The 13956-nt window shown below is 44.7% G+C and overlaps 1 protein-coding gene across 13 annotated transcripts in view; it reads left to right on the top strand.

Annotated features, from left to right (window-relative positions):
* The window catches only part of CACNA1C (calcium voltage-gated channel subunit alpha1 C), an 882295-nt gene that overhangs the window by 725696 nt on the left and 142643 nt on the right, over positions 1 to 13956 (top strand). For 9 of the 13 annotated variants that reach the window (XR_007768991.1, XM_050920762.1, XM_050920792.1 and 6 more), the window contains 8 exons: positions 3100 to 3201; positions 4956 to 5083; positions 6770 to 6904; positions 8012 to 8364; positions 9288 to 9314; positions 11035 to 11163; positions 11709 to 11818; positions 12807 to 12910. Coding sequence is in view for 12 of the 13 variants with exons in the window: in XM_050920762.1 (XP_050776719.1) it covers positions 3100 to 3201; positions 4956 to 5083; positions 6770 to 6904; positions 8012 to 8364; positions 9288 to 9314; positions 11035 to 11163; positions 11709 to 11818; positions 12807 to 12910 (1088 nt within the window). In the remaining variant the exon portion in view is untranslated. The remainder of the gene's footprint in view (positions 1 to 3099; positions 3202 to 4955; positions 5084 to 6769; positions 6905 to 8011; positions 8365 to 9287; positions 9315 to 11034; positions 11164 to 11708; positions 11819 to 12806; positions 12911 to 13956) is intronic. The other 4 variants (XM_050920782.1, XM_050920731.1, XM_050920703.1 and 1 more) reach the window with 1 other exon arrangement.

Here is a 13956-nt window from a genome sequence, read left to right on the forward strand (position 1 = left end):
CAGGACCCAGCAGGCGGCTATAATCATTTTTTTTCACTGAGCTCCTGTCTTGTCAGTAAACTATGCCAGTCTCCCTTCACTCTACCAAAAGCACATTCAACTGTCATTGTGTACCTGCTGAGCCGGTAGTTGAATCTTTCCTTTTTGCTGTTGAGGTGACCGGTATACGGCTTTGGGAGCAAGGGGTAGGCTAGGTCCTCAAGGACCACTCTTACCATCTCATCATCCCCAGTGGTAATCCTCTGTTCAGGAAAGAAAATCCCTGCTTGCTGCTCTCTGAACAGTCCTGTGTTTACTTAAAGATGTGAGCATCATGCAACTAACCTGACCAGCCAACGCTGATATCAGTGAAGTGTCCCCAGTGAGCCACCAACACTTGCATAACCATGGAAAAGTTGCCCTTTCTGTTGACGCACTCTGTGGCAAGGTGTGATGGGGCCAAAATAGAGATATTTGTGCCATTTATTGCTTCATCACAATTTGGGTGTCCCATTGCTGCAGATCCATCCACTGTGGCCTGCACATTGCTGAGAGTCAAAGTTCTGCATAGCAGGAGATGATTGATGGCCCTGCACAATTGTACAACAGTTGCCTCCACAGTGGATTTTCCAGTTCCAAAATTTTTTCCCACTGACGTTTCCACAATACAAGCACCACTCACTTCTCTGCTGTCCATGCAGTTCTCATTCTGGCGTCCCTGCACTGGAGGTTTGGGGCAAGCTCAGCATGCAGATCCAGGAATGTGGCCTTGAGCATCTGAAAGTTCTGCAGCTGCTGCTCATAGTCCTACTCTTGCATTACAATGCAATCCCAACAGTCGATGCTCGTTTCTCGGGCCCAGAAGTGGCACTCCACTGTCTGCAGATGCTCCGTAAATGCCACCAACAACCTTCCATTGGTTCTCGCTATGTTCCACAGCAGTCTGTCCTCCATGAAATCATCATGTTTCCCACTGATTTGGGTCTTCTTACGGCCCTACAATTACCAGAGGATCATGCATCCTGTGCATGCAACGCTTATGACAATAGTGTAAAGCTGTGCAGGCTCCATGCTTCTGTCAGAGATGGTGGAGAACAAGGATGGCAGCGAGGGTTCGTGGGATTTTTTAAGAAGTGTGAAAAATATGGGCCATAGATGACAATATGGGATGGAGACAGTTGAAAACTGGGAATTTGACCTCTTGCTCCCAGTCACCCCGGGCAACTCGTTTTGGTTCCACCATGCATTGCCAAAACTTCCCAAAAGACAGTGGGCGCTGGATGGTGGCAGGTTGCACACTGGGATACCTATCCATGGTGCAACACACTGTGCCTCAATACGAGCACTGCGGGTGAGTATGCACAGCGCTGACGCAAGGAGGCAAGTACACATACGTGCACAAGGAATATACTAACTGCGGGAGTTTTATGCTGATGTAACTTGTGTCGACCACAGTTTGTGGTGTAGACATGGCCTTAGCTTCAAACCATATAAGTATGTTCTTCATGGTTAAAGCAGGAGACTGTGAATCGGAACGCATGAGTTCTAAGTCCTGACTTTGACACTGACTTGCTGGGTAATCCTGAGCAAGTCACTTAACGTTATCACTCGTTAAGAACTGCTGGTGTGCACACTGCTGTGCAGAACACTGGGCAGGATGGAGTTCCCAAAGGAGCTTCCAGTCTTAGCTCACTGTGTCAGGAGGTGGAGGGGACTCCTACTGTAGGTCCACAGGGGAATTACAAAACTGGGCCCCTCATTAGTCTGACAGAACATTAAGGGCATGGAAAGCACCAGATGGAGTGGAACCTGAAAGGGGTTCAGAAGTTGGGTGACTAGATGTCCTGTTTTTAAAGGGACAGTCCCATTTTTGGAGACTTTTTCTTATATAGGCGTCTATTACTCCCCACCCCCGTGCTGTTTTTTCACAGTTGCTATCTGGTCACCCTATGCAGAAGGCAATATTGATTTGGTTGTAAGGGCCTGGGAGTTCACTTAGGGTAACAATGATAGACTCCATGAGGCAAGTGCACTTGGGGAGAAGAGGATGGTAATGGGATCCACCAGGAGAAGGAAGGAAATTCCATGCATAAAGGACTGCATGGAAGAAGGGGCGTACATGAGAGTTAGAAAAATAAACCAAAGGGGTGTAAGGTGTGCAGCAGGAAAGAGAAAGGCAGTTGGAAGGGGATCACAGACAATGGAGATACTAATATTTACTCAGTTCCAGAGGTGTTGTGTTGCTTGATTCAGCAATGTCTGTTAAGAGGTTAGAGTTCCTTGGATGCAATATGCAATATCCTAGTCTCGGGTATGGTCCCCTCAAGTATTTTTGTACCATGCTTATATACCTCGCAGGTGGAGCCTATTAAGCTCTCAAAGCCCTTCCTCATAAAATAAGCAAGAATACCTTTAAAATAGCCTTTGTATTAGTTTGTCAGAACGCTTTGCATGTCTCTAGTGCCTCCCCCGTAGCACTTCACACACCACCACCAACTTCAGACTCTCAACTTCCCTGTGAGGTGGTAGTACGTATGCTTTGCACAGAGCAGGGAAGACCTGGGAGTAGAATCCAGGTCTCCTGACTCCCAGCTGTGCTGATACTACAAGATGGTTCTTCCTTCGGAAATAGTTCCGCTCCACAGGTCCTCTCTTGTTACTGCTCTGCCTTCACTGGACCTCCGAAAAGTCGTGAAATGCTGTATCTGATCACGCATGTGGTCATTTATAGCATAAAATGGTGCTACAGTTTTCTGTCTCCCTCAGCCAGGCTGCCCCAGGCAATGCCCATCCAGAGCACACGTCCGACCACATCCAGAATCAGAATGTGCACTCCCACCTTTCCATCTCTCCACGGGGAGGTGTGAGCAGCTCTTCAGTCTCTACACATTTAGGAATGAGACTGTCTGCTGTGAGCATGAGGGAGTAAGCCATGGTCAGACAATCCCCTTGCCCACATCCAATTGCCCTCTGCTGCCCTTGAAGCGTTCTCCTGCTGTAAGAGAGTGCATTCGACAGACTTTTGAGCCACTCTTTTCCTTTTGGGATGCCGAAATATAGGTGTGAATTTTTCTCCTCTGCTGGAGCTGGCTTAATTCTGTTCACTGATTCCCCTGGCAGGTAACCTGGAGCAAGCCAATGAGGAGCTGCGGGCAATCATTAAGAAAATCTGGAAGCGCACCAGCATGAAGCTGCTGGATCAAGTGGTGCCCCCGGCAGGCGGTGAGCAAACTAGCCTTTCCTTGTCTGTCTGTCTGGTCACCCCTTTCTCTACCTGCTTTTTGTCTTTCCATAATCCTGTCACTTTTGTGGTCCTGGGTGGGATATGGGTGGCATGCTTTCCTCTACACGATGGTATCTGTCAGACTGGACACTACAGCTGGTTGAGTGCTGATCATGCTTGTATCAATGAATGCGTAACCCTCTCAAAGGGCAACTTTTGGGAGGAGGTGGAGATGTCAGAGTGGGAGAGAAAACAATATTCTCAGGTGCCTACACCAGATCTAAATGGAGTGATGTTTACAGTTCTCTACACACTCCCAATGAGCCAGGGACAACAGGATTTTGCCTTGCATTTTCCATGTCCTTTCTCCAAAGGGCTAGATGCTTATCAGTATTGCATAACTCTAACGTGATCCCTGGTACAGGGTGTTCTGTTTATTTGCCTTGTCAGTGACTATTTGCTGCTAGGAAGAGAAGAAGCAATAAACATTTAGTAGCTGTAGGCGGGACATATGAGAGCAGAGTAACATCACTTTTATTAGCATGTCAGAAATAAACCTTCAACCTTGAGCTACGGCTATGGCCTCTTCTCCTGGGTTCCTAGGCCTGTGCTTTCAATCTGTACTCCTGTCAGATCCATATGGACACAGTGGGCCAGATTCTCAGCTGGTGTAAATTGTCATAGATCCACATCTGGCCCAGTATGTTATTGAGGTAGATTTGGGAGTATGCACCGGGATTTTATCTGAGGCATGCTTTCTGTCCTCCTCCCTCTCCTTTTCTGCTACCTACTTTCTGTCTCACTCTCCTCTCTCACCCTCTGTCCCACTCTTCTCTTTCCCACAGCCCCTGTATCCATCCCTCTTTACCCTCTTAGCCCTTCCTCCTCCAACTCCTGACCCTCTCACAGCATCAGAACAATGACCTCCCTCTCTTCTGGTCCATCCATCTCCTGACAGCTCATCCTAGGCAGGAGCATGATTAACACTTGTGGTTTCCACACACTGGGCATCTGGTCTTCCCTCTTGTACCTTAATAATGAGCCTTCATACTGGGCTGGTGAGCCTTCCCACAGCAGCGCTGCATTATTACAAGCATGATCAGCAGTCCCATTCAGGCTGTCACTCAGAATCGCACTTTGAGGATCATCTGTATTTAAGGTCAGATCATGAAATCTTTACTCAGCCCTTGTCCTCACAGAAGTCAATGCCCCACAAAGCTTCCATTGACTCCAGGTGGGTTTTGCCTAAATAAAAATTGGGTTAAGATTTGACCCATTGACGTCAATGAGAGTTTTGGCCGGGTAAAGGGAAAGCAAGGACTGCAGGATTTGTCCCTTGGTTTGAAGCAATCCAAGTTCCCTTTTGGGTTATAGCAGGTACTAATTCACAACAGGACGTTGCAGATACACTGAAGTTTTATCTGGGAAATTGGTACAAGCGACTGAAATGGTCAGGAGCCATGTCTGTATAGTAAATGTACCCATCAGTTATAGGCATTCTGTACCAGTATAGCTAACCTATGCCCGTAGATGTAAGCCATCTCTGACCCCCACAGAGCCTCTGCAAACAGCTATGGCTCTGGAGTAAATTTGCCCTCTAGCCTGCTGTACTTCTACCCTGAAAACGAATGCCTTTGCCTCTCTTTGGTTCCTGGTATTTCTTCTGTAAATGGCAACGCTTTGCAGCTCATATTGGTGAATTCACTGTTTACAATCAGCTGCTTGTTTGCTTTTGGAAATATCCCCCATGCAGACGATGAGGTGACAGTCGGGAAGTTTTATGCCACTTTCCTTATCCAAGAGTATTTCCGGAAATTCAAGAAACGTAAAGAACAAGGCCTCGTGGGCAAACCCTCACAGCGGAATGCTCTCTCCTTGCAGGTGAGTGATGGGCAGACATGGGTCTGGGTGCCACAGGAATGAAACAAGGACATAGAGCTGGAGGTTTAATAAGTTTGTAGACCTCCTTAACCTTGTTACAGTCAAGGACACTTGGCCATGCCTCCTTCCCAGCAAGTGCCATGCACTTTGGGAACTGTACTGAGCAACTGACAGGCCCCTCATTAGAGGGAACATTGGAGGCACCTTGAGCTGCCACATCAATCCCTCTAGATAGACGTTCATCTATCAAAGGCCATTCACCCTTCCTTATGTTGGCGGGATGCTGGGGTGAATTATGTTCATAGTTGATAAATCCATTGGTAATGTTTGGGAAGTGCTTTCCATTTGGATTGCTGGTTCCATTTGGATAGCTAGTACTAAATAAATGTAAGATCGTTACTGTTGTAATGTTTCACTCTAAACCCCTCTGAGGAGGGAGTCATTATGGATAGGTCAGGGAAGATGTCTGGCAGTTAAAAAAACCAAGACAGATGCCTGGATTCCAGAGGCATCAGAATCCAGTGGATAAGGCGTGGGACTAAGGCTATGTCTAGACTACCCGCCGTATCGGCGGGTTAAAATTGATTGCTCGGGGATCGCTATATCGCGTCTCATCTAGACGTGATATATCGATCCCCGAGCGCGCTTATATCGATTCTGGAACTCCACCAACCCCAACGGAGTTGCGGAATCGACATGCGGAGCCGCGGACATCGATCCCGCGCGGTGAGGACGGGTGAGTAATCCGATCTTAGATATTCGACTTCAGCTACGTTATTCACGTAGCTGAAGTTGCGTATCTAAGATCGATTTCCCCCCGTAGTGTAGACCAGCCCTATGAGTCCTGGGATCTAGTCTCAGTTCTGCCACTGATTCGCTGTGTGGATTGCTAGATTGCGTGTCAGAGGCTTCCATTGCATTTCTGAAAAAAGAATTTGCATTGATTACAGCTGCAGAACTCAGAGCAATCCCCAGCTCTAGACACTTCTGAAACTGTTACAGTAAGAGAGAAAGATAACACTGGACTCCAAGCAAACAATGTGCCATGTGAGAAATAGACTGATATGTACACAGCATCAGCATAGGACAACTATACTGTTTCCTAGAACAACACTAATTGAGAGACATTCCAATTAATAAGGTCTGGTAAATGCTGGGTATAGTTTCTGGCTAAAATTTCCAAATCTGATTGCCAAAAATTCAGCTTTCCACTCCATATTTAAGTTCCTGAATAAAATTAGCCTGATTATCAAAAGTGCTGAGCTCCCGTTGACTTCAGCTGGAACTGTAGGTGCTCAGCTCTTTTATTTGTTTGCCCAAATACGGATTTAGGAGCCAAACTCTAAAGCACCCACAGTTGCTCATTTGGGCTAGTATGTTTATGCACATGTACAGTACTTGTTAAAACGAGCACCTGGTAATGAAGAGTCTTCAGTCCTATTGCTAATTCTGCCAGAAATTTGCTATGCAGCCTTTAGCAACTTACCCTCTTTGTGAGTTGATCTCGCCACCTCTAAAAGGGGAATGGGGTAACAGTACCTGCTGACCTCACAGGGCAGTGGTGAGGTTAAATTAATCAATGTGATAAAGTGCTGGGCAACAGATGATGTCCAGGGTAAAGCGATACTGTTTTCATTGCTTACCTAACTACATGGAAACAGACTATTACATGGTACTGTTTTCCAGGCCGGGTTGCGCACATTGCATGACATTGGGCCAGAGATCCGACGGGCGATCTCCGGAGACCTGACAGCCGAAGAGGAGCTAGACAAGGCCATGAAAGAAGCTGTTTCTGCTGCCTCTGAAGATGATATCTTCAGGGTAGGTGCTACTTCTGTAATCCTTCTTTTCCTCTTGAACGAGGCTACATGCTGAGCCCAATACATTAGACTGAGCAGTGCTATATGCTACATTTCAGTTTCTCTCTCTCTCAGTTTCCCAGGCTGTATTATAGAGAACAGAAATGGAAAATATAAAGCTATATGTCAGATAGAATCAGATGGCCAAATCCTGAGGGCCCACTCCATTTTTCCTCAGTGGGAATTTTGCCTGAGTAAAGACTAAAGGCAGTCTGAGTGAGAATGTCAGGGTTTGACCCACAGAAATTGAAAAAATGAATCAGGTCATCACCTCCATGCTCCATCCTATGCATTATTGATCCACTACTTTCTCTAGTGTTTTGTTTAGTCCACTTTTAAGTGACCCAAGCAATGGGTCTTCGAGCACATCCTGGGAGATGGTCGCACCCCCTCATACATCTCACAATGGAGAATTTTTTGTGATCAGGCTAAATTTTCTTTTTCTTAGTTATGCCTTTGAGCAACCCTCAACATTCCCTCTCCCTCCTTGGTGCCTCTACCCTTTAAATACTTACAGAAAGTTACTGTCTCTGCCCTTCATTATGGCTTAGTCAAGCTCTACATAACAGGCTCTTTAAAACTTTCCTCACTAGTCCCTCCTGCTGGTTAATCATTTTCGTTGCTGTTCTCTGAATTCCTTCTAGTAAGTGGATCTCTTTCTGGTACTGTGGTACGCAGAATTGAACACAATAGCCCAGATTCTCCATCCCACCCAAACTCCACTCAATACAGGAATGGAGGGGAGGTGCAAAGGTGGCTCTTCACCACTTGTAGGGCCTTCTGTATTCTGGAGCTGGCTCTTGTCATCTATCAGAGCACTACATTAGAGCTCATTTACAACAGACCCCATCACAGCCCCTCTGACAGAGATGTCCATATTCTAGGATTATTTCCTGGTAGGGAGACATTCTGCTTGTGATGGGCCATATCACAATACCAAATTGGTCCCAAAATTTTCTTTCTCTAAACATTCTTTGAGGTGCAGTGACAAACACCAGGCCTGAAGAACTGTCCTCATTTGCACCTATTCTCACTCACCAAGAGAAAATGTTTTCTGTTTTGCTGACAGAGGGCTGGTGGCCTATTCGGAAACCATGTCAGCTACTACCAAAGTGATGGCAGGAGCTCATTCCCCCAGACATTCACCACCCAGCGCCCTTTGCACATCAATAAATCTGGCAACAACCAGGGAGATACGGAGTCCCCATCACACGAGAAGCTAGTGGATTCCACCTTCACTCCCAGCAGCTACTCGTCTTCGGGCTCTAACGCCAACATCAACAATGCCAACAATACTGCCTTGTCCCGCTTCCACAGCCCACCCAGCTACCCAAGTACTGTCAGCACAGTGGAGGGGCATGGCACACCCTTGTCACCCACCATACGAGTGCAGGAGGCCCCTTGGAAACTCACTTCCAAAAGGTAAGCTCCAAAGAAGCAATGGGCTAATGAAACCAATGTATATGTACAATTTTTTTAAAATGATATTGCCTAGTTAAAGTCATGCTCCGACAGTCTAGAGGCGGGACAAAGTGCTGTCGTGCATAGGATCTGAGGTGAGCTCTCAGGCTCATCACTTGCTGCCTAGACCAGCAATGCTGCAGAAGCACCACACTCAGCCTCTGGGAAGAAGGACTGCACCACCATTGATCAACACCCTCCATCTCCCAGACTATAAAATTGGTATCTGAAGGGAGCTGCCACCCTAGGCTGTAGGAAGGTGTTTTATCTAAGGCAAATTAAATAGAGAAGGAACAGGGAAATGCAATTCGTACTTGCGAACACTAGAAGGAAGACTCTAGACCAGTATTTCTCAATCAGCAGGTGACAACTCCCAGGGAGCTCATAAAATGCAATCAGGAGGGATGTGAGGCATTCAAAAATGCATTATAATCTAAAGCAAAGGAAATTTCACTCTCAATCTCTCCATACAGCCTTACCCTTCAAAGTCAGATATTCGCTGTTAACCTGTCAAAACACACATGAATGAATTCTATCATAGGCTCATCGCTGTTATCATTCATACATGTTTTACTCGGTTATAATAAATGTAAAATGGTCATGAATATTTCTGACTTCAAATAAAGGGTTGCCAGCCTGAAAAGGCTGAGAAATAATTGTTCTATAGAAGAGAAGAAAATAACAAGATGAGGATACCAGAGATGTGTAAGTTTGTTTGAATAAAAAATCCAATAGCTTTTCCATTTCCCAGCCTTCCTTTTGGAAACTATAAGAATTTCACAGCTATTTGTTTCCATACTTCTCCTCCTCCTCCTTCTTACTTGTGTTTATGTTACATTCCTGACATAGTCTTCTTTTTCCCCCTTGCTTCCTTGGTGAACTAGGACACATTACTATGAAACATTGGGACGGTAGGTGTTTCCTCTCATGCTGTAATGTTCTCCAGAGTTGCTCCTGTTGAAGTTAATGTCCAAATCCCCATTATTGTTTCACTTAAGCCCTTCCTGTCAGTGCCAGGAAGGTTAAAAGAAGTGCAGTAGAGCCTCAGAGTTACGAACACCTCAGGAACAGAGGTTGTTCATAACTCTGAAAAGTCTGTGACTCTGAACAAAACGTTATGGTTGTTCTTTAAAAGTTTACAACTGAACATTGACTTAATACAGCTTTGAACCTTTACTATGCAGAAGAAGAATGCTGCTTTCCCTTTATTTTTTTACTAATTTACATTTAACATAGAACTGTACCGTGTTTGCTTTGTGTGTGTGTCTCTGCTGCTACCTGATTATGTACATTTCGTTCTAAATGAGGTGTATGGTTGACTGGTCAGTTTGTAACTCTGGTGTTCATAATTCTGAGGCTCTACTGTAATAGTAGTATGGTATCTTCAGGAGACATTCACCAGCTAGGTTCCTCTAGCCATAATGCAGACAATTGTATGAACTCTGGTAGCTGGATTACCTGATGGACGTGCGTGGAATTTTCATCTCAATCTCCACATGATCTCAGACCTGACCCCCGTCATTCTCTGATCATTGCAGAGTGAAGTCTGTTTTATCCTGTTCTTACCAAAATAGTGTAGTGGCTAGAGCTTAGCCATGTTGGCTGATGAGGGAATGACACTGTTATACAGGACCTTTTCTTTACCCATACAGCTATGATTGCCAGTCATCCCGTCTGATCGCTCAGACAGTCTTCCTTGGATTTTTTTTTCAACTGACCCAAGCACCATACGTATATTCATTTCCCTCCACTCCACCAAGTGGAGTGAACCAATGACCAAACAACCATGTTTCTTCACTTCTCCTCTTAGTCCCACATGGTGCTTCTCTGCCACACTGCTCCCTGCTGACAGCACAGGTAACAGAGTGAAAGTTTCAGATTTCTGAAGCTCTCCATGCTGGCATTTCAGAGATTCAGGTCTGTTCAGTTGCTTGCTGACTGCAGCCTAATACACGGAAGCCCAGCACAGGAAATGGAGGGAGGAGGAGGTAGAGATGGAATTCAAGCTGTTCCACCCACAGAATTTGAATAGCACCCATTGAACTCAATTGAAATTACTCATATTCTATGATTGGAAAATAAGGATCAAGGATGGGAAAGACAAGGGGATAGAGAAGATGAAAGAGAGCAGAGGGAGAGAAATGGCACAGAGAGTGGAAGACAGGAAAAAGAGACCATAAGCATTACAGCTGAGAGGGGTGGTAAAATGTCAAGGAGGCACCCCTTTGAAATTCCTTACTGGCACTTTGTGACAGCCATAGAAGAAAATCCACCCCGCTCTCCCTCAGGGAATCCATCTCAGGTCTTGTACTGAGCCCCAGGTGACAGGACTTTAGGAATTTTGTCAGTGCCCTGAATGCTCATGCAGTGCAGGCGTGATCAATTACATTCATAGTATGTACATCACTACTGACTCTTGATGCTTTGATTAAGACAAAACTAAGTGGGGACAAAACAAAGGGTCACTTGTATTTATGAACTGTGCTTTTGTCTTTGATCATTGATTTTTGTGTGATGGCTTGGCACCTGCCATAACAATAAACGCAGACAGATGAAGCCCTGTCACGTTTGTCTCGATAGCAGCTTTTCTTTACCATCTCCAAATTTTGACTTGCCTTTTTTGCTCATTAGCTCCAGTTCTAGAGACAGCCAGCTGGCAATCGTTTGCCAAGAGGAAGTATCTCAGGATGAGACTTACGATGAGAATTTGAATGAAGACGTAGAATACTGTAGCGAACCAAGCCTGATCTCTACTGAAATGTAAGCTTTGCAATAGAGTGGCCGAGCTGTTTGAGGTTTTCTGGTTGGGGGGCTGTGTGATATCTTTCTTTAAAGACCCTTCATCAGTTCAGCCTAGGGAATGGAACTAAGAGAAGGCTAGTAAGAAGAAACATGTTTGAGGATGGAACACTGCGCCAATCCAGATATCAAAAGATGAAAACGTGCTTAAGCCCAGACAAATAGTATTGGGAAAGGAATTTTTTCTATGACTTTTTTAAGTCCCTTTCCTCCCAGTGATACCACTGGCAGGGCTATCCCCAGGCCCCTTCACCATCCATTTCTAATGTTTAATGTTCACCAATTTCATCAGGAGAGCTTTCTCTGTCCCACAGTCTTGGATGCTGTCTCTAGAGCATTTAGATCTAGCAAACAAGCTAGCTACATCCCTTCTTCATGAATAGAGTGTTCTTCCTCTTCCTCATCTCCTTTCAAATAGTGCAGCCTTTCCCTAGTAGAAGGGATATCCCATCCAGCATGATACCCTGTTCAAGTGATGGTTCCAAACTCTCTGTTTTTCATTCCAGGCTTTCATACCAAGATGATGAAAACAGACAGCTGACTCCACCTGAAAACAACAAAGGGGAGAGCTCCAGGCAGTCTCCAAAGAGGGGGTTTCTTCGCTCCTCGTCACTGGGTAATATTCCAGCAGGATGTACAAGCTGTACCTTCTCATGCCTTGACTGATTTCTCACATCTTGCTGGAGAATCATGTCATGTGTGGCCTCAGGTTTTGATGTGCAATTTGCTGCAGGAAGAACATGAGACACAGAAAGCAGGATAAGAGCTTGACAATGCACGTCTTACCAGCAGGCCTCTCCATTGCTTACACGCTGCTCAGTCAGTGTATAAATCTGTGGTTCTCGGGATTGCATGCATCTATGCAAACTGGTTGGTTAAGTCTGCATGTGAACTAGGGGAACCTATCAGAGCTCTGTGGGCCGAAAAGAACCTCCCCACAGAGCCAGCCGATGGAGTGAATTAGTATGTGATAGTCTTTTCTTTAAATATTGAACAGAGAGAAAGAAAACGTTCTTCTTTCTTCTCTTGCAAAAGAAAAATGATGAATTTTAGTACAAGCAAATACACCAAGAATCTGGTCTCTGCTTTAATTGTAACTGAAACTTTTCAAGTGTTAGGATTTGCAGACTAAAGTCAAGTGCAGTCCTTTGACCATGCAGTTTCACAGAAGTACTAGCCCCCTCACATCAGTGAATCCTTACAATGTTGTAACATGGTGTTAGATGAGGAAATGAACCATTACAACTCATTTTGCCACACTGTTCAGAAAGCTTCTAGCATACCTAGGAGGATCATCAGTAACACAGTTTCTACTAGCACTATTGTAAAAAAAAAAAAAAAAAAAAAATCCCTGTCCAGAATATGTGCTAGTTTTCAGCTGTCTTGGAACACAGCTGTCAGTCAGACTTTATGATGCTTGACAAACTTTTTCAAATACAGTTGCTCTAGCAAGGTGCAAAGTATCAAGGTAAAGTGGACAGGGCCTGTAATGAGGATTTTTCCTCTACACCCCCAGAGGTATTACACTGATACCAAGCTCAAGTCAGAGAGTCTCTGTAATATGTTGTGAATGATGATCACATTTTGTGCCATTGGCATTGCAGGTCGAAGAGCATCTTTTCACTTGGAGTGTCTGAAGAGACAGAAGAACCAAGGTGTTGATGTCTCACAGAAGACAGTTCTGCCATTGCATCTGGTACACCATCAGGTAAGATTTAATTACTAAGCAGCGGCCAACCAACCCAGCTGAACATTTAACATTTGCAGTGCTTACCAATGGCACCACTAGCCAACCTTTCTGAGACCATTTAGGACTGTTTCGTGTCAATATCAAAGATGCTGTTGTTAGAAATTGTTTTTGTGCTCCTGTCAGCTCCTGGTTTCAGGATTTTCATAACTCCCAGAACAAAGCTGCAGGAACATGCTCTCCAAAATTGGCAACATCAATCTGTACCTGACATACATGAAGGGGAAAAAACAAAAACCTAGCTCATGGTACAAATAATTAGCCAAATCCATCCCTACTGTAACTCCATTGACTTTGATGGAGCTATTAATGTGAGTAAATGGAGAGGGACCACCTCCACTTTAGTACAAAAATAATCAGTTACGCTAATCATTTTTAAAAAGTAAACTGATTACATGTAACTAGTCAGTTTTTTAAAAACCCTGACAGAGACATACATCACCTTAGTGCTTTCTATTTGGACATATCTAGATGATTAATCAGCTGTCAAGTCAAAAGTGAACACCTGTCCTTTGTTTGATGCTAAACTGTCTTTCCCTGTGTGACACTATAATACAAAAACTATTGCAGAAACAGTTTTCATATGGCACTACCAGCCTTGGGACAGTTGATGTTCCCATTGGTTGATTGCACATTTCTGGGGTGCTCTTATTATCTGTAGAGTATTAGTATACGTGATTCTTAAAAAGCACATAAGACGGTCCCTGCTTCAAGGAGCTTTCATTCTGATTCACTCAATCCAGTACACAGGTCAACAGTTCAATGCAAGAAGGCCTTGTGGAAGACTATATTGGGGAAGCATGTCCTTCATTTCTTTGACTATCAGGAACTCATCGTGCTGCGACAGAAAAACCATCCAGTATCCATCAACATTCCCTCTAGTATAAAAGATGTTAATGCTACAAGAAAGCTCCACTATCAGAATATAGTCTTCTGGGTTTGGTAATATTGATTGCTGCTTTCTTTCAGTGGGTGACATTAAGATTTGCACTGTCCATTGTAAACAA

The sequence above is a fragment of the Gopherus flavomarginatus genome, chromosome 1, assembly GCF_025201925.1.
Source record: "Gopherus flavomarginatus isolate rGopFla2 chromosome 1, rGopFla2.mat.asm, whole genome shotgun sequence".
Classification (NCBI taxonomy): domain Eukaryota; kingdom Metazoa; phylum Chordata; order Testudines; family Testudinidae; genus Gopherus; species Gopherus flavomarginatus.